At 37.3% G+C, this 27236-nt stretch overlaps 1 protein-coding gene across 1 annotated transcript in view; it reads left to right on the plus strand.

Moving 5' to 3' along the window:
• The window catches only part of spryd3 (SPRY domain containing 3), a 52795-nt gene that overhangs the window by 528 nt on the left and 25031 nt on the right, over positions 1–27236 (plus strand). The window contains exons 2-7 of the mRNA XM_008414629.2: positions 605–732; positions 1899–1974; positions 5979–6103; positions 7845–7980; positions 9107–9295; positions 20759–20908. Coding sequence (XP_008412851.1) covers positions 605–732; positions 1899–1974; positions 5979–6103; positions 7845–7980; positions 9107–9295; positions 20759–20908 — 804 coding nt within the window. The remainder of the gene's footprint in view (positions 1–604; positions 733–1898; positions 1975–5978; positions 6104–7844; positions 7981–9106; positions 9296–20758; positions 20909–27236) is intronic.

The raw sequence follows: 27236 nt of genomic DNA on the forward strand, positions 1-27236 counted from the left end.
TAAAAAATAATAATTTGCGAACAAAGCCAAATTTCTGAGATTACAATCTAAATTCTGAAGGGGGTGGAGGTGGGAAGGTGGGTAATTTTTTTCTCTTTTTTTCTCAAAATTTAGACTTTTGAATAAGTAGGACCTTCTTGCTGCAACAACAGTTCTACTTGCTCTATTGTCCCATTTTCCTCCTAAAAGGGCGTTTTACAACATGTTTGTACTATAAGTAAGTTGATAAACTAAAACTAAAATGTTTATTAAGGTATAGAAGTGTACAACCTGCATTAGAGAATCTATGTTTTGCCTAGGATATTCTGTTCCTTCTTTCAATTGTCAAACAGTTTTTTAAATAAAGCTGACGGTTTCAACAGTGCTGTTTCAGTTTTTGTAGAACCTATAGGTAATTAGACTCCACTACTATTCAGGCAGGTTCAAAGTTATTGCTTTATAATCAAATGTCCAGACTTTATTGAAATGCTGAAAAAATATCTAGAAATTTGAACCTGGAAAATTATGGAATAATATTGAGAAATATGAACCTTGTTGATATCTCGAAGCTAGCTCCCTGACAGATTGTTTTTCTCTTCTTTTTTCCCCTTTGGTCTTCATTCAGATGGATGACATCAATGTTTTACACCACAGATGCCTTCTCAATTTGAGGCGTAGAATTCGAGACATAGAAGATGGTCACCCAGCGCAGGATCGATGCATGAGGTTGCAGAAGGATGGAGACACACTTAGGTCAGCCTCCCTGTCAAGATTTAATCATATTATTTTCATGGTCATTAATCCTCTCTTCTTAAAGAATATTAATGATAGCCATTTACATAGTGATCAGGATTTGTTTCAAGAAACATTTAAAACATGCTGACCTTACTTGGCCTATCAAAAGTATACACCACTCTACCCATTTGGTCATGTTTAAGGAATTACTTTTCCAAACTTTGGAGCCCATATTTTTACAAAAGATGGAGGCCATTGGCTGGACCTATAATTTTATTGCTTTGCATTGGTAAATAAAACTGAAACCCTTTTTGAAGGATTGTGTAGTTGTCCTTGGGCGTCCAAACATGGTGGGACAAAAAATAAACAAGAGAAACATAACACTTTTGGAAAGAGATCAGAAGGAACTGACTGAATCTTCTGACTCCCATGTGTTCCTCCTTTTCTTCCTAAGGTTTATTTTATTTTATCCTAGTGCCACTGCAATTATTGTAAAATTATAAATCTTAGAAGTTACTGCTTTTCAGCTTTTATTTTAAATCTCTAGATTAACGCTTTAGAATGCATTTGGAAAAATTTATCTAGGGAAAGCTAAGTGCACTAAGTTTTGTCAAAGTTATCAAAAATGCTTAATTGCTAAACAAAAACATTGGAACAAGGGACTGGTTATAAGTCTTAAAGAGTCTGCTGCAAACAGTAACAATGACTATAAAATGAATGAAAACTCCTGTTTTAATAATGGTGTTTTATTTTTAAATCCTTGTGAAACACACCTTTCATGAATTTCTCTTAAAAAAAACAACAACTCCAGCAGTCTCCTAAGGTTTCTGATTTAAGCGACTGAGGATCCTAACTGAGTCTCTGGAAACCTAAGAAGCTCTAAAATAGAAAGTGGACGTTTTATTCTGTATTGCCGTAATGTAATACTTGTTTACAAGTTAAAATCAGCAACGGTAGACCAGTAAATCCTAATATGCAAAAGAAATGCTTCAAACAGACTGTGAAAAATATGTTTTTGGCTATTATTTAAAATCAGCATCCTGGTGAATAATGCCTAGACCCATTTCTCATTACATCTGTCTACCATGTTGGTGAATATACTTCAATCAAGGGTTTTCAGTGAGCTGATGTTTAGCTCAAACAGAAACTGGGCCTATTGTTAACCTGTAATTTTCTCCCTGTAGTTACCAAGGGAACTCAGAGGAAGTGGGTTGCTATGTGGCTGGCCATCCTTTATCAAAGGGAAATTGCTACTTTGAGGTGAGGCACCTTGATGTGTTGCGACTGAGCTGCCAGATGTGAACTGATCACTTTAGTTTATGTTTAATTTGCTGTAATTCCAATTGATGCATGGTATGGTGAGCCACATTCCCCACACCATCATCCCTGGTTATGCCCAGGAATGCTTTTCCATCCAACCAGCAATTTTAATCATTACAGTCCAATTTTTGGCATTTTTTCCTCAGCTTTATATTAAATTTAAAGTAGCCCCCAGGAGTTTAAGCTCACCATTGAAAAACCACTACCCCAAATTAGGTATGGACGAGTGTGAGATTTATGTTTTATTGTAATTTGCTTAGTTAAAATTACTCATGCACACGCTCACTGACCATTTCGTGGCTAAAAAGGCATCTCATGTAATGTCTGAAATGTCTGGAGCATCATAGGAAACCCTGACCGGATCGACCTCCATTAACACTGATGTGAACTTCAAGTTAAGCCAAAACGAGATATATGTCTAGCCCTGAAACTGAAATCGGTTCTGTAACAGATAGGGATGGAAGTTATTGATTAATACGTTAATCGATTAATAAGTTCATCGAAAGTTGATCAATTAATCCACTAGATTATTATTACTCAAAAACCTGAGTTTAATTTTGTACGAAGAGGGCCAACCGTCCTATATTTTCATAATAATAATAATAATATTAATAATTAATAAAACATTAGCTTTTATCATAGTTTTGTGTCAGTTATATTAAACAGTGACAACATAAAATTGTGGTTTTCTCACATTAACACGATTAAAGCATGGCCTCTTAGCAGCTGAATAGAAAAATAAAAGATGAAAGAATAAAATATATGAAACACTTACAGAGACGCAGCTCGGCTGAATGAGCGCTATTAAGGAGCTTGTCGAGTGTTTAAGTTTCAAAACAGAACCGCATAAAGCGCATTTTCCAACCCACATTTTCTGTTTTTACCGTTCTGTTGCGCCCGCCATCTTGTGTCAACTGGCTCTGCCTAGTGATGACCAGCGGCGCCCTCTGCTGGATGGCAGCCAAACTACAACATAAAAAGAAGACGTAAGCGACATTATAAGTTAGTCCTTTGAAACTAATTTAATCTAATAAACCATTAATCGACGATTAATTGTAAGTTCATTAATTATTTGCATCCCTGTAATGTTTGGGTAAGAGAAAAGAAAAACTATTTATATTGACTGTGGATTCTTTGACCTTAAAATAGAGCTGAAGTTGACTCAATAGTGGTAGTTGGACCAGACGGAGAACTCGTGACTGGGCGTTGTGCATCTTTTCTACACACTGCTCTTATTATGTCACATTTAACCTTTTTGTAGATTAAATACATGTCAAATTTCCCCCACAATAACGATGATAAGAAACGACTGTCTCATTTTGAGCTTCATGGATCTCCCTGACATTTAGAACAAGTAGATTTTACCTGGGTCATAACCCAGAGGTTGTGCTACATTATTCTCCGTTCTGTGACGCACATGCTGTCAGTTTCCAAGATATCTCTGAAATTTGGGAGCATTTATTTTGCTAAAGGTCAGACTTCTGTCGACATATGCGTCACTGCTTCCCTCATTTCTCCTTGTTTTGCTTTCACAAGGAATCCGTTTCACCCCGGCTGTCAGTACTCCTCTGGTTTTTTCAGGTCTTCAGGCTTTGATTCCTGCTGAACAGCTGCTCCATTTCGCTTGTTTTAATAGTTTTTTCCCCCCGCTCATTTTAACCTAATGGCACATTACCAGCAAATTCCTGCGCCGTATGTGATTGATTTCATGTTTTTGTGACTTTTATTTAAATCATACGGACAAAGGAAATATTATGACAGGGTGTGCCGAATACTTTCTTTCAAGTGCCAAACTGAAAATAAAGAAGTGAAGACAGAAAAGGTCCAAACATGTGATACATTTTTGAGATATTTTCCATGAAACCAAGGTTTCTCTCAAGGTGAACATGAGATATTAGTGTTTGGCTGTAAATTTGGGTAGCTTATTCTTAATGTTGTTACTAATGAAATTATCTTAGATACAACAACCACCCAGTGGCACAACTACACATTATTTAGGTGGATGCGAAAACATAAATCGGCGCCCCCACCCACCCTGGAAGGAATGTCAAATGTCTGGTTGAAGGAGCGACGCTCACTCGGCCCCCCCCACCCCTCTTTCCCTTGAGGCGACGATACGTGAAGGGTAAACCTCGCTACATTTACTTTATTATGTGCGCGGGGTGAAGGAGCGTAAGGCGCGCTGAAGTGTATGGGAAAACACTGGGTTTTGGCGCCCCCTCTGGTGCTGCGCCCCTATGCGTTGCATACGCTGCATACCCACTTTTTGCGCCACTGCAATCACCAAACCTTTTGGTCCATGGTTTAGATACGTAAAAAACCTCAAACTCTTAGTTTGTTTTCCTAGAAAGTTTGGTTTGTTTGAGGCGTGAATGCACAATCAAACCAAAAAAGCGAACTCTGGTCTGACAAACCTCGGTCTTGTTTCGGTTCAAGTGAACGCTGGTGCGATTCCAGTGAATATTTGAACGTTAAGCAGACCAGAGACAGCTCCAAAACAGGAAATGGACTACAACGCAAGGCATTCTGGGTAAATGCAAGCAAAACAAACGAGCTAGCCTAGCACTAGCAGGAGAAATGGTATGTGGTCTTTACCAAAGAAAAAGAAAAATCTTATGACTTTTGTTTTCATTTTGTGAAGAAGGAAGTTGCACTCAGTGTCTTCTTCAGAGGTTTTTGTGTCATTTCTTTCAGTAGTTCTTGGTGCAGCGCCCCCGCAGGCGAGGAGGGGAACAGTTGCTCAAAGGGTTTGGCCTGCTTGAAACAGTGCAGTATGAAAGTGAACCGCAGCAGCTGAAAATGTTACAAATGTTGCAACGTTTTTCCTCAATCGAACCGAGTCTACCAGACTATCAAGTGTGAAAACACCCAGAGGACGAATGAGAAACCGAGAAACTCAGCTAAATGGAGACTTCATGATTCCAAGATGGCGCTTCTTTGTTTAGCTTACATTGAATCTCACTGACTTTTAGATTAAAGTTGTAACACAAAATTGTTTTGTTTTATTTTGTTTTTACATTTGACCATCAGAAAGCCATGATTTTAATCACATAGAAAGTGTCTTGGCAGAGTTGAGAAGGTGTGACCTTTGACCTTTATTTAAGTACGGTAGATCTGTCAGGAATGGGCCAAAATTCCAGCAATCTACTAGACTAAGAAACTTGTTTTGAAAGCAATTTACACAGTGTGAAAGGTATTTCTACCATTTTTATAGAAATTGTTATGATGGAGAACTAAAACAAATAATCGGCTTTATCATGATTAATCAATTCTTGAAATAACTATCAGCTAATTCAATAATTGATTAATTGTTAACTGGAGTATATTAAAAACTACTAATAAGCACCTTTTGCTACTCAATTGTTAATCAGTTAATCCTAAAAATACACTGAATTGATATTAAGTCAAGCAGAAAGGTCTGAACTTTTCATACGTTAATATTATAAGTTTTTTTTTTTTTGCTGCAGATGCATCTTCTGCTACAAATAATCAAGTGGACACTAAAGGAATTCTGTGTTATTGCATTTTAGGCAATAACACAGAATTATTGCCTAAAATAATTCTGTGTTATTATTCATTTCATTTCTAATTCATTATTCATTTCAAATGTTCATTTGAAATGAACATTGAAATGTTTATTTTCTTATTTAAAAGTGGAATTTAATTATTTGTTTATTTGCATCTTTCCATGCATATCTAATGTTGTATAAAAAATGCTTACATGAGCAAATTTCTTTATCCGATTAATCAATAACTAAAATAAAATAATTGCAGCTCTATTCTAATGTTTTACCAATGGAAATGGTTTGAGAAAGACAGAAGAGAACTGGTTTTGTGTCTTATTTGTATGTAAATATCCGTTTCCAACTGTTTGCAAGCAAGTCTGAATTGTATTTGTGAAATAAATGACCTTTAATTGGTGCCATCTTTTCGTGCATCTGTAGGTAACAATAGTGGACACAGGAGTGAGGGGAACCATCGCGGTGGGCCTGGTGCCTAAATTCTACAGGCTGGACCACCAGCCTGGCTGGCTGCCATACTCTGTAGCTTACCATGCTGACAACGGCAAGTAAGTCAACCGCAGATCTCCTTACCCAGCGGAGGAGCATTTGGTTCCTGCATCAGCTTAGACAAACTCATTTTCCTGCTGTACATCCACAAAAATACACCAGTAATCCTTCAGCGCTTTGACGCTGTCATTCTAAACCGATGTTGCTCAATTATTTTCTGCCATGCCTCCCCAAGGGATCATAAATTGCAATACTGTTTAGAATCTCATAATGTTTAATGGTTTATCTGTACAATCCACTGGCACCAGCATAATATGACCTGATTATTAAAACAGATTAATAAATTGAGCTGCAACAACTTAAACATTAAGTTATTGCAGATTGATTTACTGTTCTAAGTCAATCAATCAAGTTTATTTGTGTAGCACATTTCAGCAACAAGGCAGTTCAAAGTGCTTTACATCATGAAAACATAAAAATACAAAGTCTCAGAACATACAGTCAGCAACTGAATCTTTATATTTTGTCAAGTGTTATTGTTACACATCAAAATGTTGATTTTCATTTTTAATATTTCAAAAATCAAGTCTCAAAACAATTTCCAACTTCAGTTTTGTAACTGTATTAGTAACATTTAATCAAAACTACTCAGTCTGTGTGATTTTAAAGTGCAAATGATTCATAGTGAAACTTTTTAAAATTGTAAGCAATTGTAACTTATGAGCTTCTTATGCTTCTTACTTTTCAGAAGGCATATAGCTTTTTAACATTGTTTGGGCGAAATGTAAAACAATATTCCATGTTGGAAGAGATTAAATAATTTTGCATTCACCTTAAATAGGCTTAGGGCCAGACTAAGAGTGTTGTTTTGTTTGTTTGTTTATTTTTAGTACGAGAATAAACGCCAAACTATGTTAAAATGAGGATTACTGACCATTTTGTGCCATTATAGTTGGTATTGGATTTACAACAAAGGACATACTTAATCTTTTAACACATAAGGATTAAGTTATTATTTCTAGCAGGATTGTTTTGAGGAAAGAACCACGGACTTGACGCAGATTCGTTCTTTGTTACAAATGATCAAGAGTTCGCTAAAGGAATGCCTTGTTGCTTTTTAGCCAAGAACAAAAGTTTATTTTCTTATTTTAAAAAGTAATTGAATTGTTTATTTGCATATTTTAATGGATTTTGTATATTGTATAAACAAGGAGAAGTGGTTAAATGAAAAATCTGCAGTATGTGCCAATTCTTTGTGTCATAATCGATTATTACAATAATCGTCAGTTGCAGCTTTAGTGTTTTCTCCCTCTGTTGGATGCAGACTAGTTTCATGACCCTGTCTGACCCCACAGAGACTAAACCTCTGTGGCCCACCAGCTGTTTGCAGTTTGAGGTGCTTCACAGTTTATTAGAGAGCTTAGTCAGATTTGTGATGTTAGCAGAGTTTGGCAGCCGTTGTGTAGAACTGAAAACTAAGCTTGTTTTTCTGGCACAGACAGCTGTAGGGTGAAAAGCAGCTCCTTGTAATGATCTATGAGCAGTCTGTCCAGACCAGACGGGGGACATTGACTCATGACGGATCCTCCACATGCAACAGAAGATTATAGGAATACAGATGAAAGAGTACCCAATTGTTTTAAAACCTCCTTATCAGTCTGGCTCTGAACCCTCAATTATTTGCTGGGCTTCCTTGTTTGTTTTTTTTTCAGTCAGCTTTTACATGTAAAATGAGAACCAGAATTAGTTATCAGTTCTGTTCTTAACTGGATTTATTTATTTAATGTGTTTGTCTTACAGGTTGTATAATGGTAACCCTGTTGGAAAGCAGTTTGGGCCAAAATGCGCTCGTGGTGACCGCATTGGCTGCGGCATACACTCAGAAAACACAGAAGCTGGTCTTATTACTGTCTTCTTCACCAAAAATGGCAGAGAGGTGAGTTTCCCCCAAGGCTTTCAATGTTTGCAATGTCTGCATGAAACAAATGAACATTAAATATTACTAAATTATACTGTCTTGGTATAAGTAAACGCTTTAAAGAGACGGTTCTATCTATTTTAGCTTACACCAACTATATATTAAAGGAGAATCTATATTCTTTACTCTTATTTTCCTGATTTTGTTATGTTATTTTCACAGCTACCATTTTTGATCCACTTTAATCCGACTCTAGTTTGTTTGCCTAGAAATTCAGATTCATTAAGGCGTAATCAAACTCTGATGCGAACCAAAAATGTGAACTCTGGTACGCCTACAAACCCAGATCTTGGTTCAGTTGAAGTGAACTCTGATGCAGTTTGAATGTTTATGTGAACAGAAAATGGACTTCTGGCATTCTGGGAAAATACAACCAAAACAAATAAATGCGTCTATCGCCAGCGGGAGAAATGTCTCGTGGTTTTTTTGTCAAAGACAACAGAAAAATCGTTCAACTACTAAAATCTGATGCTACTCTGTTTTGATTTATATTTTATGAAAATGGTTTTTGTGTAATTTCCTTCAGTGGTTCTTGGTACAGCGCCACCACTGGTGAGGAGGGGAACAGGTTTTTCAATAGTTTGGTTTTATTGACAATTCCGTGTGGAAGTGAACCACAGCAACTGAAAATGCAATAAATGTTGCAATTTTGTTTCCCAATCGAACTGAATCTATTGAACTAACAGGTGTGGAAACACCAAATAGATAAAAAAAAAAAACAAGAAAATACAGAGAGAAAGAAAGACTGTAAGGGACAGATAGAGAGACAGGAGGTGTTTTGGTTTAGAAATGTTTTCCCTTCATAAATGTATATTGTTATCTCATTTAATTTCTAAAATATGTATTTAATATCACACAATAAGATGTATTTTACAATAAAGTCAAATAGAATGATCAGAATATTAATAATAAAGCCAGACAATATAAATACCAGACAATTAAAATTAGAATAAATTTCAAAGAAGACATTTAATGCTTAATTTTCTAAAATAAAAAAGTAATAAATACACATTTTTGTTATACCTCTGTTGTTTTTATTGATCTATCAGACATTTTTTAAGTTTATTTCCTCTGTCTTGTCCAGGTGGGTTCAATAGAGGTTCCTGTGTCGTCTGAGGGCCTTTACCCGGCTGTAGGTATGCACTCCATGGGGGAGGAGGTGAAGGTCGACCTGCGGGCGGAGTGGCTCTTAGAGGAGGATGACACCATGATGATGGTTGACAGCCATGAAGATGACTGGGGACGGCTCCATGACGTCAGAGTCAGCGGCATGGTAGGAAACAGAAAACGCCTTCGGTTGGACTTCCTTTATTTTTTTAATGGATTTTAATCATTTCTGTCCAGCAGTGTGACTGAATAATTATTGTCTGATTGTCAAAAGATTTACTTTCACAAGTGGAGCATTAATCCACCATAATGCTAAATCACATTTAATCACAGAGTTTAGTAACTGAAATGAATTCTGACTTTAATCTCAGAAATCTGACTTTTTCTGAGAAAAAAGGTCAGAATTCTGAGAAAAATACTTTTGTGAAATTAAAGTCAAAATTCAGAATTTAAAGTCAGAATTCTGAGGAAAAAGTAAAAATTCTGAAATTAGTCAGAATTCTGAGAAAAAAGTAAAAATTCTGAAATTAAAGTCAGAATTCTGAGAAAAAAAAATCAGAATTCTGAGAAAAAAGTAAAAATTCTGAAAAAAAGGTCATAAACAATATTTACTGAAACAAATGAATTTTAAACCAATAAATAGCAACAATGAATTATGAAGTAAATTGAAAAAAATAAAATAAAATGATCAAATTTAACTGAAAAACTGTTTTTATATACAATAAAAATGATCTGTATGCTAAACAGCTGCAACATTAGAATCCTGCTTTAAAACATTACATGAATACCATCAGATTGTTAAAATAGCAACACATTTATTTGGCTGCATAAAAACAAACTTTGTGTCTTATGTATCGTGATCTTGGTTGTGCTGTCAATCAACTTGTATCACCATTGAAGTTCACTATTATAATGTCTGCAAACAATCTGACTTAAAAGCCAATTCATTATATTGTTTGGTTTTATGTGGATATTGACTAAATCATAGTGTTTATTTGATGTTGTACACAAAAAACTGTATTAATTGTATATAATTTTAAATATTCCCATATATTGGAAGTCTTGGTTTTTATTCTTGTTTAACTGGCCACATAGTTTGTTTTAAAGATGAAAAATGCCTATGAATAAATTTTTGTTCAAATATAAAAATAATTTGCGTAAAAATGATCTGCATTTTAGTTTTAGCACTGTAATTTTGCTAATAATTGTGTATATTCAGACTAAACATTTGAAGATGTGATCATAACACTATACAGGAAAGGTTTTATGTGAGGAAAAAAATAGCCTCAAGGTGAGTTTGTCAAGCTTTTTTAAGTTGAATATGAATTCAAAATTATTCCAAATAGGATTAAAGGAGCAGAGTCTCATCTCCGGTGCAGATTTCATTAAGTATTTTTGCTTTGTTGTGTTCTTAGGGACCATGGAAACATTTCCCTATTTTGATTCGCGCGTGTGCATGCAGCACTTTTCCAGCCTTTGTGGTTTCTGTGGAATTACCGATCTGTCGTTTGGTTGCAGTAGATGCTTTGCATCTCTTAAGCTCCTGCTGTGATTTCACCCGCAGCGCCTCTTTAATCTTTGGCCTAAACCGTGGAAGAGTTTTTACACGTTCCTGTTTATGTAATCGCTGTTCCGTATAATGGCCATCTTTACAAATTAAGAAATGGGGAGCAAGTTGACGGGAAGATAAATAGCAAATCTGACTGGTATGCTTTTGATGAGGCATCACTGACATGTTCAAAGGCACAAAAAACACAGAGTAAAGTAGTGATGGTAGTGACTTGTCTACAGCTAAGTCTTTGCTTTTGTGAACAGTTTACATTACGATACAGAGGATGGATGCTCCTTTTTGGAGCCAAAATTCATCTGCATTGTTGCCAAACAACTCTTCCCACACTAAAAAACACCCAATCTTACCAAGTATTTTTGGTCTAATTTCTTCACTTGAAATAAGACAAAACTAACATACAAGTTCAACAAGATGTTAACCTTTGCAACTATGTCATTTAATCATTCGATTGACCTCAGAAGTGAGGGACGGGAATATTGAACAGAGCGACTGAAAGAGTTTTCCCAAGTTATTTTCTACAGTTTATTTATGGTTTCTACTTCTTTGAGTCAAGCTAATTTGTTTGTGAGCGTAACACACCTGGTTGGAGCTCATAGCTATTTACAAAAGTTGCAAATAGCTAGCTTAGAAACCGACCCGTACCTCCTCTCTACTGCTGTGCTTATCATCTCAATTTGATGCAGAGTTCACTATAAACTGTCCTCCACTTCTGCTCTTCCGTTCCATTTTGATCCTTAAAAATTGGTCATATTTGAGCTTTAATGTGATCGAGATCGAGCTCCACTACAGCTGTGAGCTTTAAGTTCACTGCATTCTTGATGTCTAATCCCACATTGCTGTGACGAATGATCCAGCTAAATGCAATTATTGTATATTTAAAGTTAATGAGAGTTGATGAAAATTAACTCAATCACAAAAACTTAATTTGCACTGTGTTTCCAGCTCTGCCACAAAATGACCTTTCAGTAATCTCATTGAGCTCAGGGGGCAGACGCTAACGACAACAGGGCAGCTGGTACCACTCTGTCATTCTGACTGAATTAGTTGAGCAGAACGGCTGCTTAACATCATTCTCTTCATCTCTGCATCAAAAAGATCCTGCAGACAAGAAAACTGCTGCTTTTATTGCACCCAATTTAAAATTAGTATTGAAAAATGTTTGACTTTCCAGTTTTTTTCTTTGTTCTCCCAAGGAAGCAACTGCAATAATGCTCCTTGAATCAAGTGGATTATTTTTAGACAAGCTCTTTAGCTTCGACTGAAAATTGTTTTGGATTTATGTCAAATGAAATGGACACATAGATGTAAAAGAAAGAGGAAAAGGAAATCGGCGGAGTGGTGGGGGAAAACTAAAAAAGGAAAGAGGGAGATAAGAATAGAGGAGAAACAATGATGGAGAACAGAAGAAGACACACTTGAAGTCTGCAGAAAGAGAGAAAAATACAGACCCAGGAAACCACTTTTAGCAAGATATTTTCCCCACATTATAAGTTAATTTATCTGCCAATCGAACAAGAACTTTTTCATTAATATTAAGGAATTGTTTTTCTAAAACAAGCGCCTATTTCTTGCTGAAAAGTCACTTTTAAGTAAGTTTGTCTTATTACAAGTGTATTAAGACATTTTCTCTAGAAACTAGACTAAAACTAGTTGGTAACATTTTGTGTTTTGCAGTGATAAACTTTTAAATTCTAATGAACATTTAACACTGGAACTGGAAGACATTTTAAATACCCCAAATAAATAAACAAAACAACAGAAATAACAACAAAAAAAATTAATTATGAAGTCGAAACAAAATTATCTCTAAAAACAAAAAAACTAATCGAGACCAATTTTTTGGTAGAAAAAATTATAAATCATGCAAATAGAAATTGAGCTTGTTTTAATTTATCGTGTGATTAATTGATTTATTGCTTATTACAACGGGTCACATGTTATAGCAAATGCACTGCGGGCAGTTGACGGGGAAATCCCATTATTGAGTTGAATCCAGTCAAGAAACCTTTATCTGGAAATCCCCAGTTATATGATAAGCAAAACCAAGTAGTAGTAAAACGTTTGTCAAATCATATTAAAATCATTAATATCTCATCATTCACTCTATGAAAATCATAGCTCAAATGATCATAATGTCAAAAGTTTGACCCAAATCAGTTCCTTTTGCCTTAAACTGTTAGAAAATGCAACTAGCTGTTTTGTGTACCAAGAGACTTCTAGACAGACAGAAAACACATAAATTAAAAAGCCTCCTTTATTCCACTTCTTTTCCAACAATGGAGGCCTCTCCCTCTTCTCAAACCTTTGACTGATCTGTTTGGTTTGGGTTTTAAGGCTTCTCAGAGTTTACCACCAATCAATTACGTGTAACCTTGAATGTGATCGGCCTCCTTCGTTTCTTTAAGTTCACTCCTGCACACTTGGATCCACGTATTTGTTTTCCACCTTCATCATGACTGCTCAAGACAAAGGTCTCCTATGCAAACACGACCTTTGTGTTTGGTCATAGTCCACCTAATGAGGCTTTTTCAGCTCGCCACCCTGTTTGCTGTTTCACTCACCGTTTCTCTTGAGAGGAGATATTTGGCTGGCGTTCCACTGCGTACGTGCGGCTCACTGCGAACACGAGCCTGCAGTCCCTCCGCCTCCTGTTGTCACAGCAGTCTCTCTGCCCACCAACTTAATCCCGTCAGCTGCGGATGAGCGGGCCGATAAGTAAAGTGGACGCCACCTGAGGCTGCAGTTGTCTGTTTCCCCAGTCATCCAGTCGTTGCTTTTTGAGCATCCGTTCCTCTCTGTGGCTCCCTTAGGCCTGGGAGTGAAACGTCTTGCCGTTCAGGTCGTTGTCTAGGAGATCGTCTGGTCTCTCATGAAAGGAGGAGATGTATTGATAATACGGCAGGGTCTTCACCAGAACATCAGCTGATCTGTCGACACCATCATCTGTCTTTCGTTCCTTCTGTTTCCATCTCTCCTTTCATCCTTCTTTCTTTCATTTGTTTGTTTTTCTTTTGTTCTTTCCTTCAATCTTATCTTTTCTTCCTTCATTCCTAACTTCTGTTCCTTCCTTTCATCTTTGCATTCCCTTCCTTTGTCCCTTCCTTTCTTCCTACCCTTCCTATTTTTCCTTCCTTCATAACCTCCATTCTTTCCTTCCCTCCTTGCACCCATTTTCTTCATCATTTCCTTCCTTGCATTTTTCCTTACTTCCTTCTTTCTTACCTTGCTTCTTTGCTTCCTTCCTTCATCCTTTCTCTCCTTTCCTTCCTCCCTAACATTCTTGTTTTCTGTCTCTTTTTCTTATCATTTTTCCTTTGTTCCTTCCTTCCTTCATTCTTTCCTTTCTTATATTGTCAAAACCAGTTAGACGGTTTTCTTCATTTCTCTTTCCCTTTCTCTCCATCTTTAATATCATATTGTGGAACATCTCGGCTCTTCTAGCTTCCAGGAACCATTTAGACTCAAACACAGACAAAAAAACATTCTTTAGCTGCATCAGTGTAAAAACTAAAGCCAAGAGTCAAAAGTTATCTTCTAACAACAGTATGGCGCAATCCCAATATTGACCAATCTAGTTTCCCAAGACTCTCTTCGAATACCTTTTGAGCAGAGGTAAGTAGAGAACCCAAAGATTGTTGACATTTTGAGCTCTACTAGACCCCAAACTATTACCTCTTTTATCACCAGAAAAAACCTCATTGATGTTGTCAAACTATAAGTGCTCAGGAAATGATTTGCTGTTTCCCACAGGAATTGTATCTAAGTATATTATGTCATTGCTTTGTTGTGGCATCAACCTGCACCTCTCCATCAGTAACAACATAAAAGCCATCAGCATCATTTTGACATGGTAGCCGTCATTCTAATGTAATGGGTGCTATGTGTCGAGACATGAACGCGGGACCTCTATGCATGTCCTGCGGTGTTTGGCAGCGGTGCTGGCAGCGGCTCTTTGGGTTCTGTGGGTTAAGGCGTGGTTCTCGTGTGGCATGTTCCAGCGCATCCTGGAGATTATTTATTGTATTGAGATGCGGTTAGCTTGGAGGGTGGATTTGGTGCTATTTGCAAGTTTGTCATGTTCTTCTAACGTGCCATGAATAGTTTTTTTCAGTTGCAACCCATTAGAGAAAATTGACGCCTTGTTCCCACTGTTTTCTGTCAATTCTTGTTCTGATTAAGTTGTCAAAGGTTTGATTATGCCTACTTTCCCTCCCGTTATTGTGAGTTCAGGTATTTTACAAGACACTGCTACATATTCCATCAAATTTTCTTGGTGCCTCTGATTATTTTCTTAAGCTGCCCTTTGAGGCTTGATTTGACTAAGCGCTGCAGTAAAGTTTGATTTATGGAAGACTTGCCTCTGCAACCTGCTGGGCAGCCACCATTTAACTTGTTCTGGCAACGGAGATTCACTGGCTGATGGCACGTCATACTCCACTGAAGCTGCTGCAAAAAAGTTTTTTAGAACTGCTTGCCAATGATTCCCAATCATTATAATCTAATAAAAAATGTTTGATTATGTCAGAGCAGAAATCTTTTGTTTAACTTGTGCACAACTGACAAGTGAAAGAAATAAGTTGTTTGTGAACCTCAGAACATTTTAGATTGTTGGATTTAAAATTGTAGCACAGCTACCAGTCGGCTGTCTTCTGTGCTACTCACAGTCTTTTAGAAATGATGATTTATAAGGTAAATATTACATTAATTGTGGCGCATAGGATTACAGTGAATCGGGAACAGCTACTGGTGGCTACCTGAGCTGTGTTAAATTACTTCTGATGTTTAAACTTGGATTTGATAGGGATGTTGGACCAAATGTAACCATATCTGAGTTTAAAGTTTGAAAAGCAGAGAGATTTGCTAATTGATTTCTTCAGTAGCCAAGCTAACTGTTTTTGGTAATGTTATATGACCAGGAGTAATGACAGGGAAAAGTCCTTCTGTTAATCTGATTCCCTTTGCATGTATTAACAAATTACAGAACTGCAACGCTGTTCTGCCTACACTTGTCTTTCTTTATCCCATTGCACAGTCTGTCATCTGGAGGTATTCCCTTGTATTCATAGTCAGCACTGTGGTGGAGGTTCCAGTTTCAAATCTTCAGTTTGTTTGCTTTCCACTTTCTCCTACACAGGTGATTGTGAGCCATGTTTCCATAGAGGTGTGTGGAGATTAACCTTGTTTTATAATGGTCTTGGCATTGATCACCTAAAAATTCACTGACCTTGCTGCATAGTCAAAGAGGTACTAAAGAAAACATACTTTCCATTTGTATTTACAAAACTTTAAAGTAAATTGGAATGGAGGCATTGCACTATTAATTTATTTTAAGCTCTATTAATGTGAATACTTAACATCTCTTTGGGATTTTATTAATAAATATTAATTGAAAAGTGTAAAAAACAGGATGAGCTTTTGACAATAACATTGTATCTTCAAAAATGTAGTAGAGCTTGGTCAGACCGCGACGTGATGTCGTTGTTGAATTGTTTACCTTATTGTAGCTCCTTTAGCAACGTGAAAGGAGTTGTTACACAACGTAACTTTTATGTCTTTATTTCTAGAGACGCGTGTCGCGTATGTTTCAATAATGACCGGGAAACTATACCTGCAGTTTTAGGAAGCGAGGCATCATCACACCATGTGTGGATAGTCATTGTGATTTAAGTAGACAGTTACAACTTTCACTGTTTTTTTTAAAATAAACCAAAGCTGCCTGTGAACAGGTAAAATCTGTTAAAGCTTGAGACACCGTCGAGAAACTCTTAAATCCACCAACTTTGAAAGTTCTAACGCCATATTTACTTTAATTAGCTTTAATAAATGGTGCTTTTAAATTTGCTATTTTTCAGACACCAGTCAGTAGTGTGTCTAGTAGCATTACATTTTCGTATTTCAGCTTCCTAAACTCTGAGATATTTTTGATGAGCTCTGCAAAAAAAAAAAAAAATGGAATTGGTCCACTCTCGGATAAATCAGCCCTAAGTTGCATTTTGGATGTTTGATGCTTAATTATATTCATAGAAACAACTCTTCTGTGCTGCAGCTTCTTAAAGTTTTGAGTCTTCTCTCAGTAACAGCTGTCATTAAAGACTTCTTTTTCCAGGACAAACTAATAACACGTTCACAAACCAGAAATAAAATCCGTTTAGCTTTTTACTGGATACTCTGGTCAGCCTGAAAGTCGGTCATTTCAAGTCACCTTCTGGTTTAATTTTAGAGCATCCCTGAGGCCATCTTGCAGTAGTTACTTGCATTTATTAATGTTTCTATTAACATTTATGAATCCTTGTTTTATCATTGCAGTTTTTATTAAAAATTTAGTCGTCAAAATGCAGACGATCAAATAATTTTTTCGGATTTACTGATTTTGTTTCCATGACTTTCAATTATAAACAAAACATTTTGGTGTTTTGGAGTGCCATGTAAATGCAACAACAAAAGAAATCATTAAAAAATATTACTTGTTGCTTAAGCAAAAGGTTTTGTTTAAGTGAAATCTGTGCAAAAGGGAGTATGTCTCCTAATTTTAGTTTCGCCTTCCTTTAAGACTTTATAGGTGTGAGAGGAAACCAGCAGGACCTCTCTCTGGGTGTTGCATCTGTCTCCCAGGTAGCAGCTCAACAAAACAAGGCCTTGCACATTACCATCACGATTCTCACTTGTCAAAATTAAAGGAGCGAGACGGCAATAGAAAAAGAGAGGGAGCGAGATTGTTGGCTATACCAGCGAGGCATGCTTCGCTCAAGGCTACATCTCTCTTTCAGCTCGCTGGTCTCGCTCTCTGTTACTCAGCAGCGAGAAGTAAAGAAGAAAGGTGTGACTAAGAGCTCAGCACACTGAAACTCTTCTCTCCTCTCCCTAAAGAAAAACAGTTGTCCAGGCATGAAAGTACAGCGGGTTAAGGAGACACATGGGTACATACGAAAGGGGCAGTCTGCAACAAGAAAAGCAGAGGATAATGTTGAAACATGTGAAAAGATTAAATTTTTGTGCAGAGAAAATGATTAAATTGTGATATTGTGAAATCTAGTTGGCTGCTGTTTTTTGGGGTTTTCTTCCATTTTTATTATGATCTATAAAAAAAAGAGAATAAAATTTCCCTAAGATCTCTTTTTGTCCAAAAAATGAATGCATTAATGCTCATAAATGACCTGTTTTACTTTGTTGAGATTTTGTTTGTATCTTTTTTGCACCAAGAGAGACAAGTTGTGGCCAATAGAGTTATGTAACTGTAGCCGAAGGCATTATTATTATCATCATTATAAGGCGCAATTATCCTGTAAGGCCAAGTCACTTTACTGTATATGTATTTTCTACATAAGCTGTGATCATTTAAATGTCAAGGTTCTCTAACTGGTTTCCCCTTAGGGCTTAAATCATGTCAAAATATTTGTATGAAACACTTTGGTTTAAAAAAAAATGTGCAGCTAAGTAGGATACATTTGAAAATGTAGAAAATACTCAGGTGTATGTGCATAAAAGAGACTATTTAAAAGAAATGAGAAAAACTACAGGGACGTTAACATTTATTGAGTTTGTTTGGAGCAGCGATGGTTATAAATAATCAGGTCTGCTGGGAGGAAGAATCTTCTGTAACGCTCCTTTGTTCACCAAGGATGGAGCAGTGAAGGAGCTCTCCATTATGCCGACTGGCGTCAGAGAATTTAAGAAAGAAAAGACCAAAGTTGGCTCATGCCGAGACTACAACCTCATTAAACCAGGTCACAGTGCTCCAAGTAACTTGTTTTATTGCTCTTAGCGGTGCAGCTGCATTACGCATCTCCTCCTCCTGCTGCGGATATAATTAAAAGGAAGCAGCTGAAATGAGCCATCCATGAACTTCACAGCAGTAAATACAGTGCCATGATGACCCTTTGCCAAGAAAGATGCACCTGAGCTGGGCTTCCCAGCTGGGAGAAGCACACACGCCTCTAATTTGCACAGATAGGCTGGTTGCTGGGAGACAGAGTGCAAGTTGTGAGTTTTTAATGTGCAAAATATATCTTGTATTGTATTCAGTGATGAGAAGTGCAAAGAGGTTCTGATAAGATTAAAAATGTAATCTTATAAGAGTTGCAGTGACTCGCAAATAACTACTCCAGGTTTGATCAGCTCACTTTAGTGAAAATCACATTTTGAATTTTGTGCGATTGATTCCTTTGACTATGTGATATGTACCTTTTACTGTCCCAGGTTAAAACTTTTGGTTTTGCACTTAAAAGTGTGTAGCACTTTACTCAAGGCCATTATTGTTTATTAAGAATGCATTTCTAGCCATTTTTTCAAAATAAAAGAAGCGGAATAACACATTTTATTCTAATGGAGACTAGTCAAGGATCTTTAAAATGACTTGGTGTGGATGTATAGCTGTCATTTGACCAGGTCGGTCGTATCATTATATCGTGAGGTTTTGGAGAGACCAGCCATGATTATGTTTGTACGGTGATAAAATGTTTCTTTTAGGGTCGTTTAACTGTTGCTGTTACTTACAATTACTTAGGTAAGATTGCACAAAAGAAGGAAGTTGGTTTTCTCAGTAAAGGTTTTGTCAAACATGGGACTTCTTTAACCCAGATGATTAAACTCTTTCCATGGGGTGTGTCCATTAAGTGTCTGGCTAGTGACAAGCACTCCCAGGTGGGGTTGCACACTCAGAAAGACAAAGGTGTAATATACCGGCGATTTTGTCCACCCCCCCATCTCATCTGTCATCTCAGCCTTTCACCAGGGGCTGTTTTCATTTCTGGGTACTCACTCTCAAATACCAATGTTGAATGGAAACATTTCTCAGCCTAAAGGCTTTGTGGTTGCTCAGCTGCCCTCCTGCTCATCCAAATCCTCCCATCTATAATAAAATAGATTAAAATAGCCTGGAAAGTAGCAGTATTATGATATACATCCCTGTCCGTACTTGTAGGTAAGTCACCGTAGGCGTTTTGGTGGGGATTTTACTGGGTTTGGACGCTTCAATTTATCACAGTGCCCACTCATTTAGGAAGCACCTGCAAAAGCTCGCTGTGTGGGTAAATCCTCTGCGTCAGTCTGGTTCCCTAGGAGGAGGTAAGTCATGAAGTTCAAGTTTGATCAGGTGTGTTTTCCATTTAACCTGAACTCAGAGAATGAGCTGAATCTTAGGGATAGTCTTGTGTTCAAAACAAGGGAAAACATGATTATTATTCCCATCACCACCTGGCTGCCTTGCCCTTTTGTTTCACCTGACACAACGCCATTGGAAAATAACACTCCTATTACCTTAAGTTGCTTTTGACGACATAACATACACTATTTGTTTAACAGATAAGCCTGATTTCCTGGGGAAAATTTTGGACATGTTGACAAATGAACATACTGACAATTCTGCAGACCACACACATGCTGGACACAAAAGGTTTACATTTTGACCTCCAGGTTGAAGTGCTACAGAGCTCGGTTTGCAGAAACCAGCCACCACAGAGAGCTTTAAGAAGGGAAATATTTGGTGTACACGCTGCAAAAACACTAAATCTTACCAAGTATTTTTGGTCTAGTTTCTAGTATAGGTAACTTGGTACATGTAAAATAAGACAAAATTAACTTAAACGTAACTTTTCAAAAATAAATACATCTACCAGTGAAAAAATAAATTTTCCCCATATTATAAGTTAATATATCTTGTTCCACTAACAGATTATTTCACTAATAACTAGTACTTTTTCATAAATGTTAAGGAATGTTTTACTTAAAACAAGCTAACAATAATAAAGTTTAGTGTTGTAAAATTTCATTACATTTTTCCCATGTAATTCTTGACTGAAATCAAGTTTTTACATCTTGCTGAAACGTGTATCGAGATATTTGCTCCAGAAACTAGACCAAAAATACTTGGTAAGTTTTTGTGTTTTTGCAGTGCATAATCCTTGTAAATGAAAACTTACAATCTCCAGATGAAGACCTTGCTTCTGGTTACTGGAAACACAGTAAATAATAACAACCTTTGTCGTATTAAATTGGTGCGCCGGACTATGGAAAAATAAATAAAACCAAATTTTTTTCCTTTTCTCTGTGCATCTCTCTCAGCTCCTGGAATATGTTGGCAAAGGAAAGAGCATCATGGACGTTGGTTTGGCTCAGGCCCGCCAGCCGCTCACCACCCGCTGCCACTACTATGAAGTGGAGATAGTTGATGCTGGGGAGAAGTGCTACATCGCCTTGGGCTTGGCAAGAAGGGTGAGCTGTCAAAGTAAATGCTTGGATAACTTCAGACACACCTGTGCTCAGAGGGGTACTCTCCGTACTCTCCTTTTTTTTAGCATTTGGCCGCAACATTTTATTTCTACTTAGTGCAACAGAGTGAAAACAGTGTAGCTCAGCGGAGGTTAGTTATGTACATTTCTTCTTCCAACACTGTAAAATCTTCCTCAGACTTCGTTGTGGGAAATTTTTGCTTTCCATATCCAGGAAATGGAATGCTCTCCTTTTTCTCCTTTCACATAAATAAAAAGCTGATTTGATGGAGGCAAGATGTTGATCATAAAACCTTTTGCACCGCGGGCCAAAATCGGCACATTGAAAATACTCATAAAGCCTTATTCCTTATTTAAGTTAGTTTCTTTTTACAACTGTAAAATAATTTCAAATATTCTAATAAACAAACAGAAAAGGACAAATTATTATAGCTGGGATATAGGGTTGAAGATGTTTACCTTAATAAAAATAAAGCTGCACAATGTCCTTACTTATTTAGTTGAAGGTTTTGTCTTCACTGCAAAAACACAAAATTTTACCAAGTTTTTTTAGTGCAAATATCTGAGTATACTTGAAGTAAGACGAAACTAATTTAAAAGTAACTTTTCAGCAATATATATTGTTTCAACAAAAATAATAGCTTATAGCACAGAAAAAATGTCTTGTTTAAAGTGAAACAATTTGCTGAAGGAACTAGTACTTTCAATCAGTATTAAGGAATTTTTGACTTAAAACAAGCTCATATTTCTTGCTGGAAAGTTACTTGTAATTAGTTTTGTCTTATTTCAAATGTTCTAAAAAGCAGATTAAATACTTGGTAAGATTTTCTGTTTTCTGTGCAAAAATGACTGACAACACTTGAGGGTCTGATGAGACCGAAATTGAACTCTTCGGTGTGACTGGCAGGCATAATGTTTGGATGAAACCAGGCACAGGTCAGTGCCATCTCTACAGTGAAGCATGGTGGTGGCAGCATCATACTTTTGGGTAGTGAGGTTAGTTGTCTTGGTGGTTTTGATTTAAAAAACAAAAACAAAACAAGCATATCAATGTGCATGCAGTGAAGTAGCTCTTTACCACCACACAAGAAGCAAATTTTTTATCTTATAATTAAATTAAACTAGATGAGTGCTTCTTATTAAAATATCCAGAATGTTGTAAAAAAAAAAAAAGCAGAAATATCTCGAGATCTGAGTCTCTATAAATCTCGACTGAAAGTATTTACTCTTAAAGTGAAGAATGATTAGTAGCTGATAACTCAGAAAAACAAACTGCGCCAATAGCAAACAGTGGTGTGAATAAGCAGCCACTTGAATTACAGGAACAGTTCACTCTTTCTTAGAAGTCAGACCAGACGTCTTTGTGTTTGATTCAAAGTCAAAGCCGCGTAATTTCTACGAAGTTACCCAGTTAATCACAGAAATGTCGCTTTTTGTCATGTTCACTAACAACTTCTTTGTTCTTTGAAAGCTAAACACACACATTCACTCCTTGTATTTTAAGTTTACTTTAGGTTACCTGCAGCCATTCCTTCGAGCTTAGAGCTCTGCACTGTTTTACTTTATTAATTTTCGTGGTCCTTTTCCTGCTGCATCTGGCTCCTATTATAAAGCCATCAAGGAAAAGTGGCGTGAAAGTCGCAAAACAGTTTCCAGGTTTTCCATGTAATCCGCTTCGCACAGCATGCAAACAATACAGGCTGGAATATTAACACAAATCACTTTCCATTTAACCAGGAACTCCCTGCCGCTGTTTCTGCTGGACATGTTGACTTGAGGCTTTTTTCCCCTATTTTTTTTTTGCTGCTTAACTTTCTGAATAGACGTGGCCAGCTCAGCCTTTGGAAATATCGCAACAAAAGTTGACAGATAAATTTGTATCACACATTCATGCAGGAGTCAGAGCAAGCTCCAAATGATCCAGACTTTCCTACCCACTCCCCCCACCCCTCACACTCCTTACACCATTATCTTGTCAAATTGACAAATACCTGCTAACCTGAAGCCAGTTTCACTCATTAAGTCAAACAATGCCTATCCCAGTCCTCCACCCTAAAGCCTAATTACTCATGGACTCAACTGACAGCTCAAATGGGTTTGGTATGGTAAGGAGGAATTGGAAATAATTCAATGACCTGCCATTGAAAAAAACAACCTCTCCCATTTTATTTCCATATCTCCAGTTGCAATAAACTACATCCTGATGCTTTCTATGATTTGGCAGTGTGAATACCCTGAGCCCTCACATCCACAGCTCGGTGTTTGCTCATGCAGAAGTTCAGGTTTCATCCAGATCTCGTTGAGAAGCAGCAGGAAGGTCCCGCTCTCCGCTATAAATAAATACCTCTTTGACACCTGTGTAAGAGCGAGGCTGCACATGAGGCAGAACAGGAAGATGAAGTGCCATGTGGAAATGGGTTTTGTTTACGGCACGCTAAGCGTTTCAAATGAGGCTGCAGGCTTGGCACTGAGGTCGCATTTGTTCAGTTGAAACCAGAAGTTTACATACGCTTCCTCAGAATTTAGTAGCCTTTATTTGGCACTTGCAACACTGCAAAAATACAACATCTCACCAAGTATTTTAGTCTAGATTCTAGTGCAAATATCTTAGTTTTCTCTTATTTCAAGTGTACTAACTTAAAAGTAACTTTTCAGCAATATATCGGAGCTTGTTTTAAGTAAATGATTCTGTAATATTGATGAAAAGATACTTGTTCCACTGGCAGATTATTTCACTTTTAACAATATATATTTTCCTTTTTACAAGTGAAATAATCTGCCAGTGGAACTAGTACTTTTTCATCAATATCAATGAATTATTGACTTAAAACAAGCTCCTATATTTTGTTAAAGTTACTTTTGTCTTATTACAAGTGTACTAAGATATTTAAACTAGACCAAAAAACTATACTACAATCCAGGAGCGCCATTTGTTTTTTTGGGGCACTGATTGACTGGAAAATTGTGGTGGAGCAGATTGCACAGAGATGATTGGTTTGACACACAGCAGTGTGAAACAGAACCGCAGCAGCTGAAAATGTAACAAATGTTGGAATTTTGGTCTCCAATCGAACCGGATCTACTGGAATATTAGGTGTGAAAACACGCTGAGTGTTTCTTTCCTCTGCACCAGCGAAGACATGGTACTACGATGACATCAGTTGCACCAAAGTTGGTACTAAAATACAGTGTTGAGCAGTAGGCATGTCACTTTAAGCAATAAATCAATGAATTGCACAATAAATTAGAACAAGCTCAATAATTTCCATTTTCATGATTTATTGATTTCTCTTTTCTCTCTTTCTACCAAAAACTGGATGATGAAAGTCTTCAGTCTGGTGCTTTGGTCTCTACTAACCTACTCTCCTTTTGTTTACAGAGACTTCATTATTTATTTTTATTTGGTGATTGATCTTTGACAATATCTTCTTGCTTTATTATGCCATTATTACCACTGTATTACTTTAAAATTGTCTCAAAACAACAATATTGGCATTTATCACAATAACTTCTCAATCCTCAACATTGAGACAACGTTTTTCAAAGCATTACAACAACAAGAAACAATGGTAGTATCCATAGCATGAAGTTTGCTTTCATGCTTTCAGCTGGAGAGTACTCGGTGTTTGGACATGATGTTGTTTTTGAGCAATAGTTTGGATAAAATTACACGGCCTAATCTTCCCTGCGATCCTTATCTGCAATCCTGTCAGCAGCAGAGCAAATTAAGTAAGTTGTCTGTTTTTCTTTTTCCGCCCTGCATCCATAAAACTTTAGGGAAACGCCAACACAGATGCTTACAGATCAGAGAGTCATTGTTATGCTGTGGGGGCCTGGAGGTTTTAGCCTGATGACATGAGGCTAAACAAACAGACCTGCATTAGTTCTCCACATGGTCCTTGCCCAACCCCTATAAGTTTGGCACGCACAAACAGAACCCACTGCTTCACCCGCTCATATAGTGTTCCTTCAGCACACACACAACATACTCTCACGTCTGTGGTAATACCTGGCTTAAGCTTTATTTTTAGACCCCTCTGTGATATGTCAGTGTGATAGCTGCAGTCCATGATTTGTATCTCCTTCCACATGGTTTTCCTCTCAGCCCGCACCTTCACTGCCACAGGTTTTTCCCCTCGACCTGTTTACTCTTCCACAGTGTGGAAAGCTCAGATTCCACTTAGATGGGATGACCTGATATTGGGGGTCCTGCTCCACCAAGCTGTGGATGCCACCCAGGACTGCCATTCTTTTGCATTCCTGCTAGCAAACAGGTGTCGGACTGGTGTCAGACAAATCATCTCCAGAACAAAAGCCAAAGCCGGTGGGACAGTGTCATTCCCCAGTGAGACATGTCCAGTACCTACATGGCCAGTTTACGGTTTCCAAATGCACACAAGGACAAAGAAACTTCATTTCTTGGGAAACTTTCTTTACTTTGATGAAACTAAAGTGGAACTGTTTGAACATGACAACCATTGTTATCTTTAGAGGAAAAAGGACGATGCTTCTATCATCCTGACTGTGATGCACGGCGGTGGCAGCGTCTTATTGTGAGGCTGTTTTGCTGAAGGAGGAACTGGTGGGCTTCATAAAATAGATGTCACCATGAAGAAAGAACATTATGTGTAAATATTGAAGCAACATCTTAAAGGAAGATTGGTCTTCCAAATGGACAACAACCCTCAGCTTCGGGCCAAAGTGGTTAAAAAGTGGCTTAAGGACAATAAAGCCAATGTTCTGGTGTGGCCATCACAAAGCCTTGTGGGAAAATTGGAAAAGGTGTTTGTAAGCGAGGCGGCCTTCAAACCTGACCCAGCTCCACCGGTTCTGTCAGGACGGATAGTCCAGAACTCCAGCAAACTATTGAGAGAAAGTAGTTGAAGGAAACCCAAAACATTTGATCCAATTCATATTGCTGAGGAAGCGTATGTAAACTTCTGAATCTTCCTCTCATTTTTATGGCTTTTGGCAAATGGAAGTAATTCTGGTGAAAATTTTGGTCTGATTAAACTTCAGGCATTGAGGAAAAAATGCAAATAAACTTGACTTAATTTATGTAATTAAGTCAATTTAAACTCTGTGTATTTAAACTTCTGGTTGGGTTGTTTGGTTTTTCTGCACCTATAGAGAGTTCTTATTTAATGCATAAAGCACACCAGGACAGTAAAGTGATGTTCACAACAGTTACTACAATGATGGTGATGAAAACAGACATTTAATAGCTGGTTAGAGTTCTGCGGTCTGAACAGAATCATTATCGGATTTTCAAACCTTTTTTTTTGGTTTTTATTGTACCGTTTCTCCAAATTACAGATTATATTGGTGTCTCAATCAGTTTGCAAACTCCTGAGACGCTGCTCTTCTCCACATGGAGATGCAGCCCACATGTCAGCGAGCCGGAGGATTCGTCGGGCTTGTGGTTAAGAAGCAGCAGACTTGGTGGATGAAGAGGTTTCAGGGTTGCAGCTGCATTCCTGTGTCATCTTGTCTTTGTCTACTGATGTCTTACTCTCTCCTCTGCCTTTGTTTCTTTCTTTTTCTCTTTGCATTTCCATTTCTTGTTAACAGATGTACTGCCGCGTTGTCAGATAAAATCCATAACGTTCCCTTGAAATGTTGGCGGCTTCAATTGTAGTTATTTAGTCACTCTTTTGTTGATTTTCCATCCCAACACAAGTGCTAATAATAATAATTTCACCTGACTTCTTTGTTTTTGAGAAATTAGTCTAACTTTCCATCTTTTCTGGATGTTTTGTTAATTATTTTCTTTCCATTTGGCCATCCTCTGTGTCTGACTTATCATAACACAGAAATGAAAGGTCTTTTGTAGGCCTCCTGTTCCTGTTAATAATAAAATAAGTGCAGTAGAGTTTACTCAACAGCGAGGACACAATGGAAAGAAGTAAGTAATCATTTAGAAAAGAAGGCCAAATGGAAGATGAAAGATCATGAAGTCATTGCCCCGTTAATCTTTCCTCTTGTTCAGYGGTGTGTTTTTACAATAATAGAGGTGCAGCCTAGAAAATAGATAAAAATCGCTGGTAATTACCTCTGAGTCATCCCTTGATCTTATCCGCAAGTGGGCCGATGGTTATTTCTCTTGGTACAGAAGAAGCACTTATCCTGCATATATTTGATGGAAACAGAGCAAGGCGATCTTGAGAGTCGGAGTAGTTGGTTATAGACCGAAATCCGTTTGCAAATGGTGCAGATGGTTTTCAACATCTGTCCTCGAGGAGTGGAGTCCCACGGATTTTAGATGTTTTGCACCTGAATTACATAAATTAAGTCAAGCCAAGTTTATTTGC

Source organism: Poecilia reticulata, linkage group LG7 (genome assembly GCF_000633615.1).
Source record: "Poecilia reticulata strain Guanapo linkage group LG7, Guppy_female_1.0+MT, whole genome shotgun sequence".
In the NCBI taxonomy this organism is placed as follows: domain Eukaryota; kingdom Metazoa; phylum Chordata; class Actinopteri; order Cyprinodontiformes; family Poeciliidae; genus Poecilia; species Poecilia reticulata.